This window comes from Haematobia irritans, chromosome 1, assembly GCF_050003625.1.
Source record: "Haematobia irritans isolate KBUSLIRL chromosome 1, ASM5000362v1, whole genome shotgun sequence".
Taxonomy (NCBI): Eukaryota; Metazoa; Arthropoda; class Insecta; order Diptera; family Muscidae; genus Haematobia; species Haematobia irritans.
Genome location: NC_134397.1, coordinates 247,058,884 through 247,084,646, shown reverse-complemented (window position 1 = coordinate 247,084,646; position 25,763 = coordinate 247,058,884). Strand labels below are relative to the sequence as shown.

Sequence of the window (25,763 nt, the reverse complement as noted above, 5' to 3'; positions counted from 1 at the left end):
TATAGATGAACGCAATATAATTTTACAAAGCATGACGACGATACATTCCATTAGCGGTTGTTGGGCTCCAGTTTTAACCACAGTTGGTAGAATTCTACCAAAAATGATAGATTTTTCACTGTTTGGTGTTTAGATTGGTAGAATTCTTGACATTTTGGCAGATTTTGCAAAATATTCCTCTCCACATAATATATACTTAAATTTTCTATAGAAATAAAATTTTGACAAAATTTTCTATAGAAATAAAATTTTGACAAAATTTTCTATAGAAATAAAATTTACACAAAATTTTCTATAGAAATAAAATTTAGACAAAATTTTCTATAGAAATAAAATATTGACAAAATTTTCTATAGAAATAAAATTTTGACAAAATTTTCTATAGAAATAAAATTTTGACAAAATTTTCTATAGAAATAAAATTTTGACAAAATTTTCTACAGAAATAAAATTTTGACAACATTTTCTATAGAAATAAAATTTTGACCAAAATTTTCCACATAAGTACAATTTTGACCAAAATTTTCTATAATAAAATATAGACAAAATTTTCTATAGAAATAAAATTCAGACAAAATTTTCTATAGAAATAAAATTTAGACAACATTTTCTATAGAAATAAAATTTACACAAAATTTTCTATAGAAATAAAACTTTGACAAAATTTTCTATAGAAGTAAAATTTTGACAAAATTTTCTATAGAAATAAAATTTTGACAAAATTTTCTATAGAAATAAAATTTTGACAAAATTTTCTATAGAAATAAAACTTTGACAAAAAAAAATTTTCATAGAAGTAAATTTCGAATTTTGTAGAGGAATAAAAATGTTGACAAAATATTCTAGAGAAAAAATTGGGAAATTTTTGATATAAAACTTCAAAATTAAATTTTTCAAATTTGGTAGATGTGGGTAAAATTTTCTTCAAATTTGGTAGATTATTTTTTGGACGAGTGGCCGAGCAACCGTGGTTTTAACCCGTGGAATACCTTTGTCTTGAACTATCCACTTTTCTAAAGCAGTTTTCTTTTTTTCATAATTTTGACAAATTTTTCTATAGAAATAAAATTTTGAAAAAATTTTCTATAGAATAAAATTTTGACAAAATTTTCTATAGAAATAAAATTTTGACATAATTTTCTATAGAAATAAAATTTTAACATAATTTTCTATAGAAATAAAACTTTGACTAAATTTTCTATTGAAATAAAACTTTGACTAAATTTTCTATAGAAATAAAACTTTGACAAAATTTTCTATAGAAATAAAACTTTGACTAAATATTCTATAGAAATAAAATTTTGAAAAAAATTTATACGGAAATAAAATTTTGACAAAATTTTCTATAGAAATAAAATTGTTGTTTTGTTATTGTTGGTTTTTTTCTTTAATCATTGTTGTTGTTTTTGATTACAGCTTAAAACCATACATAGACTAAATTACAAGTGTAACTTAACCAACAAAGGAAAATAATGTTTGTCAAATTTATTTGGGCAAAACCCTATAGACTGCAAGATGGTTGAATGGACGCACGTTTCGGAATTACCATATTCCTCATCAGTATCCTCTACTTGCAGCAAAACTATCAACCAATTATCAGAATAAATTCACATATGTTTGTACGAATTTATTTCGGCATAAGCCGGCTATCGTGTAAACCTTTTTTCGGATGGTTCAAGTTTGGTTCACTTTTGGGTTTAGTGAACTGCCTGAATTTATTCTGATAATTGGTTGATAGTTTTGCTGTAAATAGAGGATGCTGATAAGGAATGTGGTAATTCCGAAACGTGCATCCATCCAATTTGACAAACATTATTTTCCTCTGTTGGTTAAGCTACACTTGTAGTTTAGACAATGCATGGTTTTAGGCTGAAATCACAAACAACAAGAAATAAAATTTTGACAAAATTTTCTATAAAAATAACATTTTGACAAAATTTTCTAGACAAAAAAAACTTGGTAGATTTTTGACAAAATTTTCTTCAAATTTTCGTAAATTATTTTTTGGACGAGTGGCAACCGTGGTTTTAATTCGTGGAATGCCTTTGTCTTGAACTATTCACTTTTCTAAAGCAGTATTCTTTTTTTATTCATAAGCCCCTTATTACTTACCCTTTGTGCCTTAATGCCTTTTTTCGAATTGCTTTGAGCATTTCGTATTTTCTCTGTTAACTCATTTTGCAAATCATAGGGACATTCGATATCCTGCTCAAGATCTTTAAGGCAGGTTTGAAATAATATCGCTTCTGAAAGCAACATTTCCAATTGTATATAATCATCATTATTGGGCACAGGAGTCTGCAAAACTGTATCCAATAGCAATACACCATTATAATCTCCACGGAATCCAAGAACATGACCATCGGTTAATAGGATTTTTTCTTGCAAAGGCATAAAATATCCATAGACATTGTGATTGGTATCTGAAAAATAGGGAAATTAAAAAAAATTATTTTAACTATAGAATTTTTCGATTTCTATATAAAGATTAAATATATGAAAAAAAAAATGGTCTACACAGTCCTTTAGATATTCGTGCAAAAATGTTGCAGCGAAAAATGTAAAAACTACAACGAAAAATTGCGAAGTGCTTTTATGTAGTAGTAGTACATAGAAGCAGTTTATTCTGTATGCGAAATAGCAGTTGTCATTTCATAGACTACTAGGCTAACACAATTGTATTTACCGGGATTGTCCAGACAAAAGTCGAGTAAGTATGTATTAATGATGACATTCTAATTTTTCTTATTAATATCCAAAGTACTGGGGGTACTACTTCAGATCCATGGTGGAAAATTGTCCACCAAATTGGGCTCCGCAAACAGAGCAGCTCCATGAAAGCTTTACATGGCATTACAACATACTTTTATTAACCGAGAATTTAAATACCTAGATGTATGTAGAGACTTGTGTATTGAGTTTAGTAGTCTTAAAACCGGCTCTTTGTAGCTGGCTACAACCCTCTGCTTCATCCCCGCGGGGTCGTTGGGTCCGTTTGATTAAAATAAAGTCTTACCAAGCCCAAGACGCGCCTTTACAAAGACATTCAATATGGTCACCCATGGCCATATTGAACAACGTCAACACCTGTCATATATTTTCGGAAAAGAAGTGCGTAGAATGTTGATATCTTCATTATTTTTCACTGCGACAAATTTGAGGGTATTTGCTACTAATATATCAACATCAGGGCTGCACAAATACGCAAGCAGGTGATAGTGGGACTATACTGAAAACAAACTACCCTATGAATTACATCCATCTCAGGTCAGGGAGGAACAATGCAGGTCTGTTGTGGATTTTTGAATTTTAAATTTGTGTTCCTATAGTCCTCTTCCGACCCATAATCATGTCGCGAACAATATCCTCCCTGTTTTCAACAATCTTACGGATATATGAAGTCCTGCGCTATAAGAGACGAGTGTTTCACGGCAGACCAGATTGGTATTCTTCCAACTTATAGATTTACGTTTGCTTCACTCGGGGACATTCAATCCGTGTCGCAACTCCAGGGAGTAGAGGAGAATTAGTTGTCAATATTTTCATGACGGCTACGACAACGTACTGTGCTATTTTACTAGGAGCCACCGTGGTGCAATGCCCGTGCTGCAAACAATGTGTCCCAGTTTCGACCGAACACCGATATGGTTTTCAAGGGTGTCATCAGCATTTTTGATATTTTTGAGTGTTTAAAAATTACTTTAAGTGGTTTCACCGTAATGTAAAACGCCGTTTCGACACGGCTATTAAAAGGAAGTCTATTATTATTGAAAATGTATTATAATGAGAAATGAGCACAAATTGCCAGTTATCTCATTACAAGGATGCACAATCAGCTGTGACATTTTCACTATGGACTATCAACTGTCAATTATACAAAAAAGATAAAAAAAAATTATCTAAAGTTTATGCATCCGAAACATAATCACTTCACTAGACACTCCTAAGGACCATTTATAGAATGCATTTTTTCTTCGAATAAAAAGTCAACACCACGTTGCCTTTTATGAATACATAACAAATTTCACATACAAATGAATAAAATCGTGTTCCATGAATAAAATGTTCAAAATTGATGTCGTCTATTTTATGGGATGTAGGGTTTTTGTATTGTAGTCTTTTTTTTCCTCATTGTTTTTTTTTTACAAATGTTCCTGGCCACTAACCATCGTATAGTCTACCCTCTTTTACACCTTTTTCTATCCACTACCATGTACATGTGGGTGTGTATTTTTAATGCAGTCGTCAAGAGCGCAGTAGTAAAATGAATTAAACTAGCATTCGCTTTTCTTTCAATTTCACAACTATAATAATTTCCTCCGAAATCTAATGATCGAAAAATACTTTGATATGGCAAACATCATGACTCACATACTCTTACACGGTCAGTCGATCTGTATTCCCCTCCTTAATGTAAAAAAAAGTGTCCATCACAGTGCGTAGTACTTACCAAAATGATAATGGTGCAAAACAACTCCCGAGTGTACATCAAGAATTTTTACATTATTCGAACTATCGAAGATAAGAATCACATTTAAATTAGGATGATAAACAATACTACGGGTTTCGATGGTCTCCTCCTGAACATCAATCGCTTCGGAAGTTTTGGTGGAAGTGCCGCTGCTGGTTGTATCTATGGCCACATCCAAAAAACCATCTGGTTTCAAAATCCGTTCCGTGGCCATACCATTTGTTGGTGTAGAGTTTTGTATTGAATTCTTTTCTCGTTTCTACGGGCCGTGTTTGCAATCGATCAACTTTAACTTTAGGAAAAATATATAAAATAATTCTCCGTCTTCTTTTGTTTAGTGAATAGTGTAGTAAAAGAACTGATTATTTTGGTATCGAGTACACAATACCACATTTGAGATTGGGTATTCAACAGCACACATATGATAAAAATAATCCAGTATTGCCACAACTACAAAAACAACAGTTGTTTTATTGCCGAGTCGAGAGGGTGTAAATACAGTAAAAGCGACTGTCGCTTGGCGAATACACAATACATTTTTGATACCCTTTATGAATAATTATTTCCATGAAGTTCTATCCCTGCCAGCATTTCGATTTCATCCCCATCGCTACCACAGACTCGAAAGTGGCACTACAACAAAGGCCTACTATGGTGTACATGGAAGTATTTTGCCATTACTATTGCTACTAGAGCCATTTTATATTTTGTGTCAACATTTTTTGAATTTGACGGCGCTTCTGTCGTATACGTCGAAAACAGTCGTATCCCTGCCAACATTTTTTGAATTTGGGGGCGCTTCTGAGAATCCCCACTACGTCGAAAACAGTCGTATGCGATATCTAAAGCTTCTCGGAAAAGCGCCGTCACTATTGAGAAGTTGTACCACGCCAAGTTACTACAAAAAAAGTATCGCATGAATGCAATTATTAGGTGCCCTTCTGGATACATTTATAAGGACGCCAGTAAGAGCCCCTTCAAACAATCAGACAAAGTGCATTTTAAGATTGTTGTAAAAGAATCATTGTGGTCAAGTAAAACACGATTTTTTAGATGTTTATTAATTTTATTAAAAATTTATAAATTCTCATAAATATAACATTTATACGACTATTACATCACATTTAACATATTTTAATGCATTAATAAAAGATTGATGTTGAGTTACAAGTTGAAGCTACATCCCTGCCAGCATTTCAAAGTTCCATTTCATCCTCATCGCTACCACAGACTCGTAAATGTCACCACAACCATCGCGAACTGTGATGGGGGAAGCATATCAAAAAGTACAAAATGTACATGAAAGTATTTTGCCATCACTACTGTTAGAAGAGCCATTTTATTTTTTGTGAAACGCCAAGCGCAACCAGCTTGTTATATGTTATTTAAATAAAAACGAAAATAAAGTTCTGAAAACATAGATATTACGCTTAAAATTGTGAAAGATATATGGTGAACAATTTTCGACTTTCCAAATAGAATAAAGTGATCGTTTTTCAAATATTTTTCCAGGCACGCTGTCTCCATCGAAAATAAACAAACTGGCTGATAGACGCTGCAATATGTAACTTCCCTGCCAACATTTTTTGAATTTGGGGACTCTTTTGAGAATCCCCACTACGTCGAAAACAATCATATACGACATCAAAAACTCGTCGGAAAAGCGCCGTCACTATTGAGAAGTTGTACCACGCCAAGTTACTACAAAAATGTTTCGCATGAGTGCAATTATTAGGTGCCTTTATAGATCAATTTAGAACGACGCCAATAAGGGACCCTCCAAACAATCAGAAAAAGTGCATTTTAAGATAGTTGTAAAAGAATCATTGTGGTCGAGTAAAACACGTTTGTTTAGATATTTATTAATTTGATTAAACATTTACAAATTCTTAAAAATATAACATTTATACCACTATCACATTACATTTAACATAATTTTTGGCATTAATGATGATGTTGAGTTACAAGTAGCGAGTTACATGTTGCTGCGTCTATCAACCAGTGTTTTTATTCCATGGAGGCAGCGTGTCTGTAAAATATCTGAAAAACAATCACTTTATTCCATTTGGAAAATCACCAAATTGTTCACCAATATACCTTTCACAATTTTAAGCGTATAATCTATATTTTCAGAACTTTATTTTCGTTTTTATTTAATTAAAATATAACAAGCTGGTTGCGCTTGGCGTTTCACAAAAAAAAATGGCTTTTTTAACAGTAGGGATGGCAAATTACTTGCATGTACTTTTGATGTACCTTTTCATGATGGTTGAAGTGACATTTACGAGTCTGTGGTAACGATGAGGTTGAAATGGAACTTTGAAATGCTGGCAGGGTTGCTACTTAAAACTCAACATCATTCTTTTATTAATGCAAAAAATTATGTTAAATGTGATGAGATAAACCGAAAAATGTTATATTTATAAGAAATTATAAATGTTTAATCAAATCAATAAACATCTACACAATCGTGTTTTACTTGACCACAATGATTCTTCTACAATTATCTTAAAATGCACTTTTTCTGATAGTTTGCAGGGGTTCTTATTGGCGTCCTTCGAAATTGATCTAAATAGGCACCTAATAATTGCACTGATGAGAAACTTTTTCGTAGTAACTTGGCGTGGTACAACTTCTCAATAGTGACGGCGCTTTTCCGACGTGTTTTTGATGTCGTGTATGATTGTTTTCGACGTAGTGGGGATTCTCAGAAGCGCCCCCAAATTCAAAAAATGTTGGCAGGGATGTTGTAGCGTCTATCAGCCAGTGCTTTTATTCCCAATGGAGGCAGCGTGTCTGGAAAAATATTTGAAAAACTATCACTTTATTCCATTTGGAAAGTCAAAAATTGTTCACCAATATACCTTTCACAATTTTAAGCGAAATAACTATGTTTTCAGCACTTCATTGTCATTTTTATTTAAATAAATTATAAGAAGCTAGTTGTGCTCGGTGTTTCACAAAATATAAAATGGCTCTTGTAACAATAGTGATGGCAAAATACTTTCATGCGAATAGTGATGGCAAAATACTATGACAGTTGGCGATTGCTGCAGTGCCACTTACGAGTCTGTGGTAGCGATGAAATGGAACTTTGAAATGCTGGCAGGGATACGATATCCAAAACTCGTCGGAAAAATGACGTCACTATTGAAAAGTTGTCCCACACCAAGTTAGTACAAAAAAAGTTTCGAATGAGTGCAATTATTAGGTACCTTTTTTTAATAAATTTAGAACGACGCCAAATTAGGAGAGCCTCTTCAAACAATCACAAAAAGTGCATTTTAACATAGTTGTAAAAGAATCATCCCTGCCAACATTTTTTGAATTTGGGGGCGCTTCTGAGAATCCCCACTACGTAGAAAACAGTCGTATACGATATCCAAAACTCCTCGGAAAAGCGCCGTCACTATTGAGAAGTTGTACCACGCCAAGTTACTACAAAAAAGTATCGCATGATTGCAATTATTAGGAGCCCTTCTGGATACATTTAGAAGGACGCCAATAAGAGCCCCTTCAAACAATCAGACCAAGTGCATTTTAAGATAGTTGTAAAAGAATCATTGTGGTCAAGTAAAACACGATTGTTTAGATGTTTATTAATTTTATGAAACATTTATAAATTCTCATAAATATAACATTTATACGACTATCACATCACATTTAACACATTTTTATGCATTAATAAGAGAGTGATGTTGAGTTACAAGTTGTAAGTTAAATGTTGCAGCGTCTATCAGCCAGTACTTTTATTCCCAATGGAGGCAGCGTGTCTGGAAAAATATTTGAAAAACTATCACTTTATTCCATTTGGAAAGTCAAAAATTGTTCACCATATACCTTTCACAATTTTAAGCGTAATATCTATGTTTTCAGAACTTTATTTTCGTTTTTATTTAAATAAAATATAACAAGCTGGTTGCGCTTGGCGTTTCACAAAAAATAAAATGGCTCTTCTAACAGTACCCTGCCAACATTTTTTGAATTTGGGGACTCTTTTGAGAATCCCCACTACGTCGAAAACAATCATATACGACATCAAAAACTCGTCGGAAAAGCGCCGTCACTATTGAGAAGTTGTACCACGCCAAGTTACTACAAAAATGTTTCGCATGAGTGCAATTATTAGGTGCCTTTATAGATCAATTTAGAACGACGCCAATAAGGGACCCTCCAAACAATCAGAAAAAGTGCATTTTAAGATAGTTGTAAAAGAATCATTGTGGTCGAGTAAAACACGTTTGTTTAGATATTTATTAATTTGATTAAACATTTACAAATTCTTAAAAATATAACATTTATACCACTATCACATTACATTTAACATAATTTTTGGCATTAATGATGATGTTGAGTTACAAGTAGCGAGTTACATGTTGCTGCGTCTATCAACCAGTGTTTTTTTTCCATGGAGGCAGCGTGTCTGTAAAATATCTGAAAAACAATCACTTTATTCCATTTGGAAAATCACCAAATTGTTCACCAATATACCTTTCACAATTTTAAGCGTATAATCTATGTTTTCAGAACTTTATTTTCGTTTTTATTTAATTAAAATATAACAAGCTGGTTGCGCTTGGCGTTTCACAAAAAAAATGGCTTTTTTAACGGTAGGGATGGCAAATTACTTGCATGTACTTTTTGATGTACCTTTTCATGATGGTTGAAGTGACATTTACGAGTCTGTGGTAACGATGAGGTTGAAATGGAACTTTGAAATGCTGGCAGGGTAGTGACGGCAAAATACGTTCATGTACATTTTGTACTTTTTGATATGCTTCCCCCATCACAGTTCGCGATGGTTGTGGTGACATTTACGAGTCTGTGGTATCGATGAGGATGAAATGGAACTTTGAAATGCTGGCAGGGATTGTGGTCAAGTAAAACACAATTGTTCACCAATATACCTTTTAGAATTTTAAGCGAAATAACTATGTTTTCAGCACTTCATTATCGATTTTATTTTAATAAATTATAAGAAGCTAGGTGCGCTTGGTGTTTCACAAAATATAAAATGACACTTGTAACAATAGTGATGGCAAAATACTTTCATGTACATTTCATAGTCACTTACGAGTCTGTGGTAGCGATGAGGATGAAATTGAACTTTGAAATGCTGGCAGGGTAATAACCATGTGTTGATTCCCATGATGTAGGTCTCACTATGCTTGTGGTTAGCTCCACAATTTAAAAACATAAAACTAAACAGATAGGCATTGGTTATTGTAACCAATTGAATGGTTATGGGAATTCCTATTTGATTTTAGGCCTGTTTTCTTTTAGAACTGTATACCCTAAGCCGTGAAGGACTAAAATAAAAAAGAAAAAGAGTACTCGTTTATCCCGGACATCTCAAAAAATATGCAACACTGTCATCAGCTGTTTAAAAACAATCACAGAAAAGAAGTGCAATCTTGCATTTTTAATGTATGAAATGCTCAAATAGTAATAAATATTTACTGCTGCGATTATTTATGACACTGTACCACTTTGAATTTCATGTTTTTCGATAAATTAGTCACAATAAATTGCTAAAGAAGCGTCATTTTATGAAAATACAATCTGGCAATCTGCCGCGTCTTGCACTGATGAGTTGTTCAGTATAGAACACCAGTGCAACGATGTTCTGGATAGCCCATACAAATGCTGCATCCAGTGCTAAAAAAAACAGCCCTTTTGTGAGCTTTGTTGTGTTGGATATATGATGGGTGAAATAATCAAAACCTTGTTCTTGTAACAAAAAAAAATAAGTTAATGTAATTATCTCCTTATTGTAATGATCGAATTGCAACCAACCAGTTCTCTGGGTGTAATAATCAATTTTAAGGAATACAAACTTTGTGAAAATTTGTTTGGGGTTATTCCTAATCAAGTTATAAGAAAAATTGCAACAAATATGTATAATTTTATGCCTTTTTTTACTGATTTAGTTTTCAATTTAGCGCCTAAAGGTGGGTACTATGTTTGTTGGCACGAAAAAAACTTCACTTAAAGGCCGGTATGCACCTCTAGCGAAATTTTCGGTGGCAAAAATTTATTTAAGTTTACAACAAAAAACAGGGCTGTGTACACAAATTTTAAACCAGCTAATCGCTTTTAAAAATTGTTAATATATGTTCCAAATATTTTTCAAATAAATTGTTGATACAGATACAGACTTTTTAAAACTTTTACGCACACAATTATTGCAATAATTTAAATGTTTGCTGCCAAAATATCCTTTTGACAACCCTGTTATTTTCATTAGAGGTGCGTACCACCTTACGAAATTGAACGCTACCGAAAATTTCGTTAGCATAAATAGCAATGCATTTCTTATGGGAATGAAATTTTTCGCTAGAGGTGCATACCGGCCTTAACCATTCTTTCGCGTTGAAAAATGAGAGTGTTGACAATACATTTCGAACGAAGAAAACAGCTATTTTGGAGCTATTCCGCGTTTATTTGTCCGCAATTTAATTGACAACATGGCCAAATGTCATACTATTTTTACTTATACATACGCAGCAGCTGATTGTTTACATACACGCATTCATGATAATTGTTTTGAAAAGTGTTTTTCTACCAGTTTTTGGATTGTTTTGCAAAAAATCTCATACAGCACTGGACACTAATAATTGTTAAGAATAAAGCTCCAGCCGCTCTACTCCTGGTGTCTTACCACATTCTGCAACAGCTTTTACAACATGTGGTACATTGTCTTCTTCAGCTTTTCCAAATGGATACCGTCAATTTGTAACGCACATCAAAAAAACATATAATTCCGGTGTTATGCTAACTTTTACATCATGCGCAGCAATGGACTCATTCATCAACAAACTTAATTCGTTGGTGTCCACAATATCTACACAATCGCATTGCAATACCATGCTGTTGCCGCCTCACTAGCAATTTCAAATCCAGTGGTCACCACCACGGTTCCCACAAAGGATAATAACGCCATTTAATTTGCCAATGTTGTTACATCGGGGGGAACAACCAACTTAAGCCCATAACTCAAGTTCAAGGGTAGTTCCTAAGCCAAAGTCACTGTTCCCGACTTATATTTCGTCACAAAGGGATGTTAGTGTTCTATACCAGACTCTTCGTTGACTGAAATTAATACATTGAGAAGCAATTGGCTGGTTTACTGAAGGATGTTATACTCTCCCAATGTATAAGTTCCAATAACTATTTCAGTCACGTTATGAAATTCAACCAGTGTTTTGAATTGATAAAATGCAAGAATGCCGCTAACTGAAATTTAAAAGCCACAACGAAATTAAATCGTTTCATTCCAGCCTATCGCAATCATTTTGGACAAATGATGAATACAAGAAAATTATTTTGCTATTTAAATAAAAATTATTTAATTATTTGCTATAAACATTTATTTTGGATATAACTTTGTTCAGAAAAATTTACTAATTTTATATTAAAAAGTATAAAACGTATAAGACCACCCAATTAAAAAAAAATACAATTCATTTCTTTGTAAAAAATGGGTGTTGAATGTAGAAGCACTGGGTTTACAGAGATAAGACGAAATCGTTTTTAAGCATATTTTAAAAAAGAAATCTTCATCGATTACATCTGCAGTATTATGACAATTAGCTTCTTCTACTTCTTCGTGTTCTGTGCAAACATTATGTTGCATAACATTAGTCAATTCTAAATTAGCAGGGGATGATGATAAATGGTGGCCTGGTTGTATCTCTACAATATGACGCTGATGGAATGCTATTGTTGCTGATGGCTGAAGCGATGATGGTACTGTTGTAATAGGCGGAGTTTCCAACGGGCACCGGTCGCCGATTGGAAACTCCTAAAAGACATTCCTTAGGGGTAAAATTTCACCCGGCCACTTCTTCGCCAGCAAAATCCAATTTAACAACATCACCTGGTAAACATTCCTCCACATCAACTTCATTCTCTGCCGTATTTATACGGTTCAATGTCATTGTAATATCTGGACCAGACTTAAGTCCCACGGTAGCTCCTGCTAAAGCCATTGTAGTGGTGGGAACAACAACATTCGATCCAGCTGCTGGTGATACTATTGTGGATGATTGTGAAACCACCATTGCATTAGTATTGCATTTGTATTACTAACGGCAGCAACAGTGGATATTGCATTTGAAGAATTAGTAATAGTCTAATGTTGGAGTAGTATTTGCTGCCACCCCAATGGGACCACTCACTACTTGGGCGGCCGTTATATTTGGTTATTGCAATACAATATTTGCGGTCACAGCCACTGTGGTCGTGGCAGGTGTTGAGGGTGCTATGTTGGAGTTGTTCACTGTAGCTGATGTAGTGGCTGCAATTGTGGGTGTCAGGGATGTGAGGGCAGATGCTACTGTGGCAGAAACGGCTACAGAACCAGATGCTGTTATATATGTTATATACATATAGCACTCCGTTATTTTTATTTCGTCAATCTAATTGCATTTTTAAATAACAACGCGAACCACTTTTGTATTCTAATTTAACACAAATCATTTGAATAAATCAATTATTTCTTAATTCACATTACAAATGGCGCCATGTTTTGAAACTAACTAATCTCAACATATGGAAGGATTTAAAGCCGACCTAATTAGGGACTATGCACTTTATGTCAGTTTTTCAACTCGAAAAAAAAAACAAAGTACCACAAATGAAAAAATATTTCGGTAGTTTTTCGCATTTTTGGTTTTGTATGGGATTTCGCTTCGGAAACCGAACATAGTACCTACCTTAAGGCCGGTACTATGTTCATTCTTGCGAAAAATTTTTATGGAAACCATTTTTTCGCACATAGAAAGCGGCGTTTTTTTAGGTAGCTTGGAGCGCTATTTTACAGGGAGCGATATTGGATTAAGTTGGTGGTTGTTGCTTGTTTTTACAAAATAACATTTTATTTTTCCTTGGGCAATTGATCTGCTATTCCTTTGATCCTTTGTATAGTTTCGGAACAAAAATATGGTCCGCGTTTGATTTATAAACCCGCACAAATAGTTTTTAATAAATAAATTATTTCTTAATTCACATTGCAAATGGCGCCGTGCTATAAACGTCAGTTTTTCAACACGAAAAAACAAAGTATCACAAATGGAAAAAATTTCGCAAATTTTTCGCATTTTTTGATTTTGTATGGAGTTTCAACGCGAAAACCGAACAGAGTACCGGCCTTTAAACCCGAACTTAAAGCTGAGTACTATGTTCAGTTTTCAAGCTGAAAACCAGCTAATTTTCACGGTTACTTTTTTTAATCAATTAATTTTGAAATATTAAATGGTTCGCAATAAATACGTTATATCTTTTCCATCCATAATTTGAAGAGACTTGATAAAAATGTTATCGTCTTCATATATATTTTTGCACTTTTAATTTAGTGTTTTGGTGAAAAACTCGAACATAGTACTCACCTTAAGGCCGAAACACAATGAAAAAAAAGCAGGCGTATGATTAGCTTTTTCTTTGCTTTAAAGCGTCTTTCTTTTTTTCCAACACACATTGAAAATCATATTTGTCGCTTCATAAACATAAACAAACTTATATTTCCATATACAAACCTGAAAGCAACAAATATTTTTAGCGTCAAAAGCAAATCAGCCAATAGAAGCCGAAAAAGTTAAAATTTATTTAACTTATTTTCACGCTCCGGTGCCAAGCTTATATTTATTGTGCGCATTCTCATATAATTATGAACGCTTCAACTTACTGCGAAGCAAAAAAACAGTGAAGAATAAAGCTGCGTGTTCATTGTGTGTCGGCCTTTAGTACTCATCTAAAGGCCGGTATGCACCTCTAGCGAAAAATTTCATTCCCATAAGAAATGCATTGCTATTTATGCTAACGAAATTTTCGGTAGCGTTCAATTTCGTAAGCTGGTACGCTCCTCTAATGAAAATAACAGGGTTGTCAAAAGCATATTTTGGCAGCAAACATTTAATTTATTACAATCATTGTGTGCGTAAAAGTTTTAAAAGGTCTGTAAATAATAAACAATTTATTTGAGGAATATTTGGAACATATATTAACAATTTTTAAAAGCGATTAGCTGGTTTAAAATTTGTGTACACAGCCCTGTTTTTTTTTTTGTTGTAGACTTAAATAAATTTTTCCTACCGAAAATTTCGCTAGAGGTGCATACCGGCCTTAATGCCTAGTACTAAGTTCGTTTTCGCGAAAAACGAATATCTTCATTTATTGGTGGGTACTATGTTCGGTTTTCGAGTTGAAAACCACTTTATTTTCGCGACTACTTTTCTTTAAATAATCAAAATTATAATTGATAACAAACTTATTCCTGTAACGTCTTGTCGAAATCTAGAGGAACAAGAAACTGCGCATCAATTGAGTCAATTTATCTGCTTTGTGTTGAGCTGTTTTAATAAAGTAACCACGAAAATTTCAACGCGAAAAGCGAACATAGTACTTACCTTATCTCCGTAAATAGGGTCACAAGCCCAGGGATGTTAACTTATTTATGCGAAATAATATACCTGCCTTTTTTCCTGCGAAAAATCCAGGGTTGTATAAATATGTGGTTGAAAATGCTCAAAACAAAGATTTCGCATTTATTCCGCGCTAACGTTTTTTATATGGAGTATAACAGTTTTTCGTGCGAAAACGTTATCTTATGGCGTTTTCTTTTCTTATGAAATATGCGCACTTTTTTTGCATTTTGGCCGGAAAATGTACTTTTTAGGTTCTTTTCTAAAAAAACAGGCAAAAGTGCGAAAAGGCTTCGAATTCTGTTGTGAAAATAGTGCCACGCATAGAGGCAAATTACGGGCATTTTCAGCACTGCCAACAAACGAGAGTGCTGCGATTGCCCTGTTTCCTTCTTTGAATTCTTTTCTGCCCGCTGAAATGATAGCATTTTTTTAGGTTGCTGGTAACATTTTAAAAATGCGCATTCTGTACAGACAAAATGACGGCAAAGCACTTTTTTCAGAAAAGAAAACACCATTAGTACTAGGCTTTAAGCCTAGTACTAAGATAACGTCAAAAATATATTGGCAAGGTAAAATAAACAGGCCTATTATTGAGTTTCGACAATAAATGGATATCACTAAATTGAGACGTGTAGACGGTCTGCTGTATGGTGAGTTTGCTTGATTTATGTACTGCATTCACCATTAACGCGCGCGCAAACGAGCGTCTATTTAGGGTGTTACTTGAGAAATTATCAGTAGTCAACATACGCTTTGCTTTGTGGAGTGCTTTCTTTTTGAATTCACATGGCTTGAGGACCTAGTGCGTTATTTGTCTCGAATTTCACAATATTAAACGAATAATTTTTATTTAACAAATTGATATTTGGAGAAATTTTTAAACTAAACATTTAATTGCAATGGATAGTGTAACTGATTCAGGAGGTCGAGGTAAGTAAAAAACATAATTGCTACAGCTTTTCTTTGGAGCAAAGAATGCAATCTTTGCGCGGGTCATATGCACGGAACTCACACACATATAATGTGTGCAAAAGAACCGTTTTTATTTAAAATGAACGCCACATTGAAACATGCAACCAAATGATAAAAAAAATGTATATGAATTTCATTAATAATTTTTAGTCACTCGTGCCCTACGAAAACGCATAACATCTGTTGATAGCGATAGCTCCAGCAGGCCTGGAACTCCAGTTCAATCAACAAAAGTGACAGCAGCAGCATCTAGTATGTATTGATATCGTTTATAACCTTTCCGATGATTATTTAATAGTAATTTGTCATTATTCACAGAATTGTCTACGGATTCACCATTGAAACCACGTATGACCCGTCGCAATTCACTCTCTGGTACGGCAACACCAGTTAAAACCCCCGCTAAACGAGCAGGAGCTATATCCTCCATTGCTGAAAATGATGTGGAAAAAGCTTCTCCAGCTAGGCGAACAACTCGACGTCGTAGCATGTCCGCTGAGATTGAAACGCCTGTAAAATCTGTCGGAGTTAAAGCTCCAAATTTTGATACATTGCCAGAGGAACTAGAAAATAGTCGAATGACTCGTTCGAAATCAAAGTCTCCCCAGCAGACAAAGTTGGCAGCGAAACCCTTAGAAACAGTGAGTGCCAGTAAAGGTAAAAGAAAGTCTTTGCGTAATTCACCAATGCTGAAAGAAATCAATGGAGACATTGAAGTTAAAGAAAAGAACCATAAAGATGCCAATGAGGAGAAGGAAAATAACTCGCCTAAGAAGGATGAACCCACGAACATAAATAATCAAACAGTAACTCCTTCAAAAGATAATAGAAAATCAATTACTCTAGATAAGCATAATACTCCGAAAATAGCAGAAGAAAAGAACAATGAAAGTTCTGTCGTTTTGGAAACGGAAGTTAATGATCAAGAAGTTGACAAAAGTCTTAGAAAAAATCAAACGGATGAAAAAGATAATGATGATAATGTTCCGCAGAATTCAGATAATACTCCGATGGAAGTAAGCAGCCCCTTAAAACCACAACAAGATGCTGAAAAAAATGACAGCCTAATGCTAGATGAAGTGAACAAACCAAAGGCAATTAACAGCCCAATAAAGCAACAAAAGGATGTCGATATCATTTCTCAAAATGAGACTACCACTCCCAAGGAGGTAAGAAAGGGTCAAACTCCTTCCAAGCATGATATAGATAAAGACAACAATAATGTTGAGAATCCCAAGATCGAACGGGAATCCGAGGCCACTAATGAATCTACTTGTCCCATTGATAAAGAACAGAGTGTTATAGTTATGGAAGCGGATGATCCACAAGACATTGTTATAAAACTGGAAATGCCAGAAGAGAAACCCGAAGAGGACATCAACGAACTTGCAATTCATACAGCATCCAAAGGCTTACAAAATCCTGAAGATCTGAAAAGCGATACTGATAATGTCATGGAAATGAGTGTAGATCCCAATGAAACGGAGGAAATTTGCAAAACTCCAACAAAATCGACTTCATTTATGACAGCCACTACAAATGAAAGTTCAAACAAAGCAAAAACTAAAGTTGCTTTCATCAATGCACAATTTTCCGATGACGAATGTGAAAAGAGTATTTATCCCAAAACACCTGGCAGTGCAAAAACCAAAAGTTTTATTGAAATCGATAGTCCTCTAAATGGCTCACGCAATGATGACTCAGTTTTAAGTGTTCACACAAGTGACATGGAAATACCAGAGACCCAAGAAGTCGTCGAGAGGCCACAAAGAAAAATCATGAGAAAAAATATTGAAAAAGATATAGAAGAAGATGACGGAGATCAATCGCAACTATTTGAAGAAAGTCGAATGGAAAAGAAGTCAGAACAAAGCAAAGACGAGAATTCATCTGGGAATCAAAATGACGAAAATGAGGACAATCCGAATGAAAATATGGCTCTAGAAGAAAAGGATAAAAAAGAGCCAAATTCGCCCAAAGTTGGGAAACGAAAAACTCTTTCTCCTAGAAAAGAAATTGAAAGTCCAACCAAGTCTCCACAAAAAGTTGAGGTTAGTGTAGTAAAAACACCTTCAAAGGATTCTTCAGATATTGCAGATGAAAACGATAACATCTCTCTTAAGTGGTGCAATCCTCGTGTTAAATCTGATGGATCTACTAAACTTGATACCATAGTAGATGAACAAATGGAAACGACTAAAACAATACTTCCCAATGAGAACCCAAAGGCGCAAGTGAAAAAGCAAAAGAAAAAGCTCCTTAAACGCACAGAATGGAAATCCGATGACGAAAGTGGTGAGGAGACAGAGGAGAACGAAATTCTTTCCGAAGGAGACGAACCGGAAAAACCTTATGAACGAAAACACGCTTTCCATGATGATGAAGCCATGGTGGTAGATGATTACGAAAGTGGAGATTCTATGGATTCAGAAGAAAGACGTGAAATGTCGGAAAATGAGATACCAATCGACGGTGAATCTATCGGTAGTCATACCACAGATAGTGAAAATGATGGCAGCGATGAGGAAGAGGGTAGTGAAAACGATTCTTTCATTGTTTCTGACAACGAGGACGAAGAAAATGATGCAAATCACCTGGGAACCGAGAGTGATGATGAAAACGAGGAAGAGGATGTGGAGGAATTAAAGGAGATTGAATCAAAGAAACGTGAAAAGAAGAAAACTTATAAAAGAATACAAAGGGTAAATGACGCTTCTTCGTCATCCGATGAAGAAGATGTTGTCCTCAATAAGTCAAAATCATCCAAAGAAAAGGAGGAAACTACTATCACAGGACCAGAAGAAAAACCAGCTACATCACTCAACAACTCGAAACTTAGCGATTCTGCCTTGCGCTTGCAAAGCGAGGGTGACAGTGATTCCCAATCGGATGAAGCCAATAAAACCGATGCAAATAAATCTCGTCAGGACATTTTGCGAAAACTCAATCAATCTGATCGGTTTAATAAATCGGTACGTGATCTCAATCCCGACGTTGATGCTTCTCCTGAAATAGCCGGAGAGTTTGAAAAACAGAATGGAAACTCCAAAGAAGAAGATACTCAATGCGACCCAGAAGAGGAGGAACAGGAGGAGGAGGAGGAGGAAATTGTAACAAATGTTAGTCTCCGAATGAAGAATTATGTATCCATCCAAGAATCGAATGAAAATGAAAAGGAAGAAAGCGATTCTGACCAAAAAATGGAAAATGGTTTTGCAAATGAAAGCATCATGCACAATATGCGTGTAACAACCGAAGAAGAAGAAGAAGATTTGGAAGAATGTGACAATGAAAATGTCGAAGATGATGGGGTTAGTAATGAGGATTCCAATAGCGACAATGATAAAGAGAATGCTGACAAAATGCTATCCAAATTTAAACATAATAAGGGCTTAAGTGTTTCATTTACTCATCCCAAAAATAAGAAACGGGACTCTTTGCAAAAACGTGTTCTACAGCGATCATTTACTATTGGTGTTCGCATAAATGGAGGCGAAGTTGATACCGCTGTTATTGAAGCCACAACCAAGGGTGCAGAAGAATCATCGTCAACATCTGAAAACGATCAAGAAAATGAGGATGTTGTCCTCAGTTCTGAAGAATTAAATATCTTAGAAAATATAAAACACATTCCTTTGGGAAATCCATTAGTGCGCACCCGACGCCAATCTCTGGTCTTACCAACAAATCCTGATATGGAAATTGGCTCTTCTACAAAGGCTTCCAAGTCAAAACGTAAAAGTCTGGGCCTTCTCTCAGCTAATGAGTTTAATCCATCGCAATCCTTTGTTCATAGTTTGGAATTACGCAAAGCGGAATTTGATCGACAGACCACAAAGCGAAAACGTCTATCAAAGAGTTTTTCTGGTACTACTGAGGGTCATGATGCCAGCATTATTGATTTAGATGCACATCATTTGCATAAACGATCCAAATTGGTCATCGATAGTAGTTTTGTAGATTCTCTGGAAAATTTGAGTTCAAATAAAAATCTATGCTCGAATGTGAAGCATAGTTCCACACCGCGAGAAAAGGTATCAAAGAAACACAATAACAGCATTAGCCGTATACTTAATCGTTGCGATGAAATATTGGAGGCTGCCAATCGTGCCAAACTTGAAGCAAAGCAAAACTATAAAAAGGTTTCTTTTACAAAAGATATTTTTTTATTATCGTAGTATGTTAATAATGCCCAATTGTATTTACAGAGCAAAGTTAAGCTATCCAAAAAGAGTAAGAAGGCCTTACAACGGCAGTCTTTGTCGCCAGACTCAAAACAGGATAAATTATTTGCCCCAATCACTAAGGAATTTAAGAAAAAAGGTTAGTGGTCTAGATTATCGTTAGTTTTCTATAAAAACAAAATTATGACAAGTTTTGTCTATAAAAACAAAATATCAACGAAATTTTTTATAAAAACAAAATTTCAACGAATTTTTTTACATAAAGTCGAAATTTTCTGTAAAAACAAAATTTTCTATAAAAACAAAATTTCAACGAAATTTTTTTTTACAAAGAAGTCGAAATTTTCTGTACAAACAAAATTTTCTATAAAAACAAAATATCGACGAATTTTTTTATGAAAACTAAATTTCGACCAATTTTTTTTATAAAAACAAGACTTCGACGAAATATTGTATAAATATAAAATTTCAACGAAATTTTCTATAAAAATAAAATTTCAACGGAATTTTCTATAAAAATAAAATTTCAACGAAATTTTCAATAAAATTGAAATGTCGATGAAATTTTCTATAAAAATAAAATTTTAATGAAAATTTTTATTAAAAATTTCGATGAAATTTTCTACAAAAACAAAGTTTCAACAAAATTTTCTATAAAAACAAAATTTCAACGAAATTTTCTATGAAAACGAAATTTTCTATAACACTAAATTTCGACGAAATTTTCTTTAGAAACAAATTTTCGACGAAACTTTATAAAAACAAAATTTAAACGAAATTTTAATTTCTATAAAATTAAAATTTCGACAAAATTTTCTACAATAACAAAATTTCAACGAAATTTTCTATAAAAAGAAAATTTCAACGAAATTTTCTATAAAAACAAATTTTGGACGAAATTTTCTATAAAAACAAAATTTCAACGAAATTTTCTTTAAAAACAAAATTTTAACGAAACTTTCTATGAAAAGAAAGTGTCGACGAAATTTTTCTATAAGAACAAAATTTCAACGAAATTTTCTATTAAAACAAATTTTTGACGAAATTGTCTATAAAACTAAAGTTTTAAAGAAATTTTCTACAAAAAAAAAATTGAAATTTTCTATAAAAAAATCCAACAAAGTTTTCTATAAAAACGAAATATCAACGAAATTTTCTATAAAAAAAATTGCAACGAATTGTCTATAAAAACAAAATTTTAACGAAACTTTCTATAAAAACAAAGTGTCGACGAAATTTTTCTATAAGAACAAAATTTTTTCTATAAAAACCAAATTTCGACAAAATTTTCTTAACATGCCAACGACATTTTCTATAAAAAAAAAAATCAACGGAATTTTTTATAAAAAAATTTCAACGAAATTTTCTATAAAAACAAAATTTCAACGAAATTTTCTATTAAAACACAAATTTCAATTTAAATTTCGACTAAATTTTCTATAAATTTTTTTTTAAAACAAATTTTGGACGGCATTTTCTATAAAAATAAAATTTAATTCCAACGAAGTTTTCTATAAAAATAAAACTTCAACGAAATTTTCTATAAATTTTCTTTAAAAACAAAACTTCGACGAAATTTTCTATAAAAATAAAATTTTAACAAAATAATCTATAAAAACAAATTAAAAAAAAATTCAACGAAATTTTCTATAAAAACAAAATTTCGACGAAATTTTCTATAAAAATAAATTTTAACGAAATAATCTATAAAAACAAATTAAAAAAGAATAATTCAACGGAATTTTCTATTAAAACAAATTTTCGACGACATTTTCTATAAAAATAAAATTTAATTCCAACGAAGTTTTCTATAAAAACAAAACTTCAACGAAAGTTTCTATAAATTTTCTTTAAAAACAAAATTTCGACGAAATTTTCTATAAAAATAAAATATTAACGAAATAATCTATAAAAACTAATTAAAACAAAAAAATTTCAACGAAATTTTCTATAAAAACAAAATTTCAACCAAATTTTTTATTCGACGAAATTTTCTATAAAAATAAAATTTTAACGAAATAATCTATAAAAACTAAATTTCGACGAAATTTTCTATAAAAACAAAATTTCAACAAAATTTTCAACAAAATTTCAACAAAATTTTCAACGAAATTTTCTATAAAAATTTCAACGAAATTTTCCAGAAAAAATAAAATTTCGACGAAATTTTCTATAAAAATAAAATTTTGATGAGATTTTCTACAAAAACAAAATTTGACGAAATTTTCCGTGACAACAAAATTCCAACGAAATTTTCTATAAAAACTAAATTTCAACGAAATTTTCCTAGAAAATTAAAATTTCGACAAAATTTTCTGCAATAACAAAATTTCGAGCAATTTTTTTATAAAAACAAGATTTTGACGAAATATTGTATAAAAATAAAAGTTCAACGAAATTTTCTATAAAAATAAAATTTCAACGAATTAAAATTTCGATGAAATTTTCTATAAAAATAAAATTATGATGAAAATGTTTATTAAACATTTCGACGAAATTGTCTACAAAAACAAAGTTTCAACGAAATTTTCTATAAAAACAAAATTTCAACGAAATTTTCTATGAAAACAACATTTCAACGAAATTTTCTATAAAAACAAAGTTTTAACGAAATTTGCTATAAAAACTAAATTTCGACGAAATTTTCTTTAGAAACAAATTTTCGACGAAACTTTCTATAAAGACAAAATTTCAATAAAATTTTCTAAAAAAACAAAATTTTAACATTTTCTATAAAAACAAAATTTCAATGAAATTTTCTATAAAAACAAAATTTTCTATAAAACAAATTTTCGACGAAATTTTCTATAAAAACAAAATTTCAACGAAATTTTCTTTAAAAACAAAATTTCGACGAATTTTTCTATAAAAACTAAATTTCGACGAATTTTTCTATAAAAATAAAATGTTGATGAGATATTCTACAAAAACAAAATTTTACAAATTTTTCCATGAAAACAAAATTTCAACGAAATTTTCTATAAATATTAAATTTCAACGAAATTTGCTATAAAAACTGAATTTCAACGAAATTTTATATAAAACATATAAAATTAAAATTTCGACAAAATGTTCTATACACATAAAAAGTCTACTAAAAGTCCAGTGTAGTTTGTATAAAAATCAAATACAATTAGTTACTATTACATGTTTTAATTTTTTTTTTTTTTTAGATAAAATTAAGAGAGTTGCTGCAGTCACACGTGCTCTCAAAGCATCAGCTGATCTTATAATTGGGAAACCAAATTATTCTGTAAGTTTAAATTATACCAAATTATAAACCACTTCAAATTAACTTATTTATCCTAATTTTTAGGAAAATGATGAAGAACAAAACGATGAAGATGTAGAAAATTCCAGACATTTGCCTGCAAATATTCTCGAAGCCATTGAAGAAATCGAAAAGAGTAGACCTAAGAAGACTAAAAAGGGTAAATATTTTATAGACTATAAAGACCACAAACCAAATTTTACTTTCATACCTATTTCAGCTTTCTTAGAACATAACAAACAATGTCGAAATTATACCACTTCCGCAGGTAATGTGGTTGAAACCCTGCGTACGCCTGAAAAGAAGAAGAAGAAATGTGAAATTATACAGCTACCCACAGGAAAAGTGTGTGTCGAACCAATTACTCCTACTAAACGTTCCATTTATACATGCAATGGTATGGAATTCCATGAAAGTCCAGCTACACCATGCGCTCGTGGTTTCGATATACAATTCTCAGCCCTTGATACCCCAGAATTCCAATATGTCTGTGATCGCAAACGAAAGCGCAAAGATGAAATTAAGAAGAAAACATACCCTAAGCCACAGTGGACACAATCTGGACTTTTTGTGGAAGAAGAGCTGCCAAGAGCTTCACATTGTTCGCGTATCCTGAAAAAACATAATCATCAAAACTACCAACAAGCATGTGGAAATTTTAAGCAAAATGCAATGTTTCGGGGTGATATTAAGCGAAGTTCTGCACGTGAGATATTACAACTACGAGAGCGTCGACCACTTCATAGCAATTATTAAAAGAGATTTATTTCAGTTCCATATTGTAGCTATTAATGTTATTTTGTTACTTTGTCAACCATCTAGTCTGAATATGGACTAAGATCCATTTATATAATCACTTTCCATTATCAGACCAGATCGAATTGCAGTTAATATTTTTCTTGTTTTCCATCGTTTTTACACATACACTGTTTTTTTTTCTATATGCATTTATGTTGGCAAAATTTTTATGTTTTGGCAACAATTGGATCAATAAATTGTTTGGTGTTTAATACAGATTGGGGCAGTTTTTCTTTTACATATTAGTTAAATATAATCATTTCATAAAATTATAAATTTCTTAAAACAAAATTTTATTTCTATAGAAAATTTTGTCAAAATTTTATTTCTATAGAAATTTGTTATCAAAATTTTATTTCTATAGAAAAATTTGTCAAAATTTTATTTCTATAGAAAATTTTGTCAAAATTTTATTTCTTCCGAAAATTTTGTCAAAATTTTATTTCTATAGAAAATTTTGTCAAAATTTTATTTCTATAGAAAATTTTGTCAAAATTTTATTTCTATAGAAAATTTTGTCAAAATTTTATTTCTATAGAAAATTTTGTCAAAATTTTATTTCTATAGAAAATGTCAAAATTTTATTTCTATAGAAAATTTTGTCAAAATTTTATTTCTATAGAAAATTTTGTCAAAACTGTATTTCTATAGAAAATTTTGTCAAAACTGTATTTCTATAGAAAATTTTGTCAAAATTTTATTTCTATAGAAAATTTTGTCAACATTTTATTTCTATAGAAAATTTGGTCGAAATTTTATTTCTATAGGAAATTTTGTCATAATTTTATTGCTTTAGAAAATTATGTCAAAATTTTATTTCTATAGCAATTTTTTATTAACATTTTATTTCTATAGAAAATTTTATTTCTATAGAAAATTTTGTCAAAATTTTATTTCTATAGAAAATTTTGTCAAAATTTTATTTCTATAGAAAATTTTGTCAAAATTTTATTTCTATAGAAATTTTTTATTAACATTTTATTTCTATAGAAAATTTTGTCAAAATTTTATTTCTATAGAAAATTTTGTCAAAATTTTATTTCTATAGAAAATTTTGTCAAAATTTTATTTCTATAGAAATTTTTTATTAACATTTTATTTCTATAGAAAATTTTGTCAAAATTTTATTTCTATAGAAAATTTTGTCAAAATTTTATTTCTATAGAAAATTAAATTTATTTATTTCATAAAATAATAAATTTTGGTCACAATTTTATTTCTATAGAAATTTTTTATCAAAATTTTATTTCTATAGAAAATTTTGTCAAAATTTTATTTCTATAGAAAATTTTGTCAAAATTTTATTTCTTTCGAAAATTTTGTCAAAATTTTAGGTTAGGTTAGGTTATGTGGCAGCCCGATGTATCAGGCTCACTTAGACTATTCAGTCCATTGTGATACCACAGTGGTGAACTTCTCTCTTATCACTGAGTGCTGCCCGATTCCATGTTAAGCTCAATGACAAGGGACCTCCTTTTTATAGCCGAGTCCGAACGGCGTTCCACATTCCAGTGAAACCACTTAGAGAAGCTTTGAAACCCTCAGAAATGTCACCAGCATTACTGAGGTGGGATAATCCACCGCTGAAAAATTTCTTGGTGTTCGGTCGTAGCAGGAATCGAACCCACGACCTTGTGTATGCA

General features: G+C 32.0%; 3 protein-coding genes and 3 long non-coding RNA genes across 6 annotated transcripts in view; 1 reads left to right on the top strand and 5 right to left on the bottom strand.

Annotated features, from left to right (window-relative positions):
* The window catches only part of Bruce (BIR repeat containing ubiquitin-conjugating enzyme), a 66,341-nt gene extending 61,536 nt beyond the window's left edge, over nt 1-4,805 (bottom strand). The window contains exons 1-2 of the mRNA XM_075288458.1: nt 4,451-4,805; nt 2,113-2,423 (exon numbers count right to left, since the gene is read on the bottom strand). Of these exons, the coding sequence (XP_075144573.1) occupies nt 2,113-2,423; nt 4,451-4,685 (546 nt within the window). The 5' untranslated portion in view covers nt 4,686-4,805. The remainder of the gene's footprint in view (nt 1-2,112; nt 2,424-4,450) is intronic.
* Nucleotides 4,806-6,317: 1,512 nt separating this feature from the next.
* Nucleotides 6,318-6,701, bottom strand: LOC142219607 (uncharacterized). The gene is made up of 2 exons (XR_012717660.1): nt 6,569-6,701; nt 6,318-6,511 (listed from the first exon to the last, which is right to left on the bottom strand). It is a non-coding gene; the product is annotated as an uncharacterized LOC142219607 (long non-coding RNA).
* A 160-nt stretch (nt 6,702-6,861) lies between these two features.
* LOC142219507 (uncharacterized) lies at nt 6,862-7,476 on the bottom strand. Its single transcript, XR_012717610.1, has 2 exons — nt 7,336-7,476; nt 6,862-7,267 (listed from the first exon to the last, which is right to left on the bottom strand). It is a non-coding gene; the product is annotated as an uncharacterized LOC142219507 (long non-coding RNA).
* Nucleotides 7,477-8,691: 1,215 nt separating this feature from the next.
* Nucleotides 8,692-9,196, bottom strand: LOC142219606 (uncharacterized). The gene is made up of 2 exons (XR_012717659.1): nt 8,963-9,196; nt 8,692-8,905 (listed from the first exon to the last, which is right to left on the bottom strand). It is a non-coding gene; the product is annotated as an uncharacterized LOC142219606 (long non-coding RNA).
* A 2,327-nt stretch (nt 9,197-11,523) lies between these two features.
* On the bottom strand, nt 11,524-12,547 carry LOC142219484 (uncharacterized). Its single transcript, XM_075288452.1, has one exon. The coding sequence runs from the start codon at nt 12,532-12,534 to the stop codon at nt 12,304-12,306; it is 231 nt and encodes a 76-aa protein (XP_075144567.1). The 5' UTR covers nt 12,535-12,547; the 3' UTR covers nt 11,524-12,303.
* Nucleotides 12,548-15,646: 3,099 nt separating this feature from the next.
* On the top strand, nt 15,647-24,338 carry sle (slender lobes). Its single transcript, XM_075288444.1, has 7 exons — nt 15,647-15,825; nt 16,018-16,119; nt 16,186-20,009; nt 20,076-20,190; nt 23,225-23,304; nt 23,368-23,482; nt 23,543-24,338. The coding sequence occupies exons 1-7, from the start codon at nt 15,795-15,797 to the stop codon at nt 24,076-24,078; spliced, it is 4,803 nt and encodes a 1,600-aa protein (XP_075144559.1). The 5' UTR covers nt 15,647-15,794; the 3' UTR covers nt 24,079-24,338.
* The last annotated feature ends 1,425 nt before the right edge of the window (nt 24,339-25,763 follow it).

Excerpts from the sequence above, each read along its gene's own strand:
- LOC142219484 (XM_075288452.1), bottom strand. The coding sequence starts at position 12,534 with ATGGTGGTTTCACAATCATCCACAATAGTATCACCAGCAGCTGGATCG.
- sle (XM_075288444.1), top strand. The coding sequence starts at position 15,795 with ATGGATAGTGTAACTGATTCAGGAGGTCGAG. Across the intron at positions 23,305-23,367 it reads TTGGGAAACCAAATTATTCT|GAAAATGATGAAGAACAAAA; the intron begins GTAAGTTTAAAT and ends CCTAATTTTTAG. Across the intron at positions 23,483-23,542 it reads ACCTAAGAAGACTAAAAAGG|CTTTCTTAGAACATAACAAA; the intron begins GTAAATATTTTA and ends TACCTATTTCAG.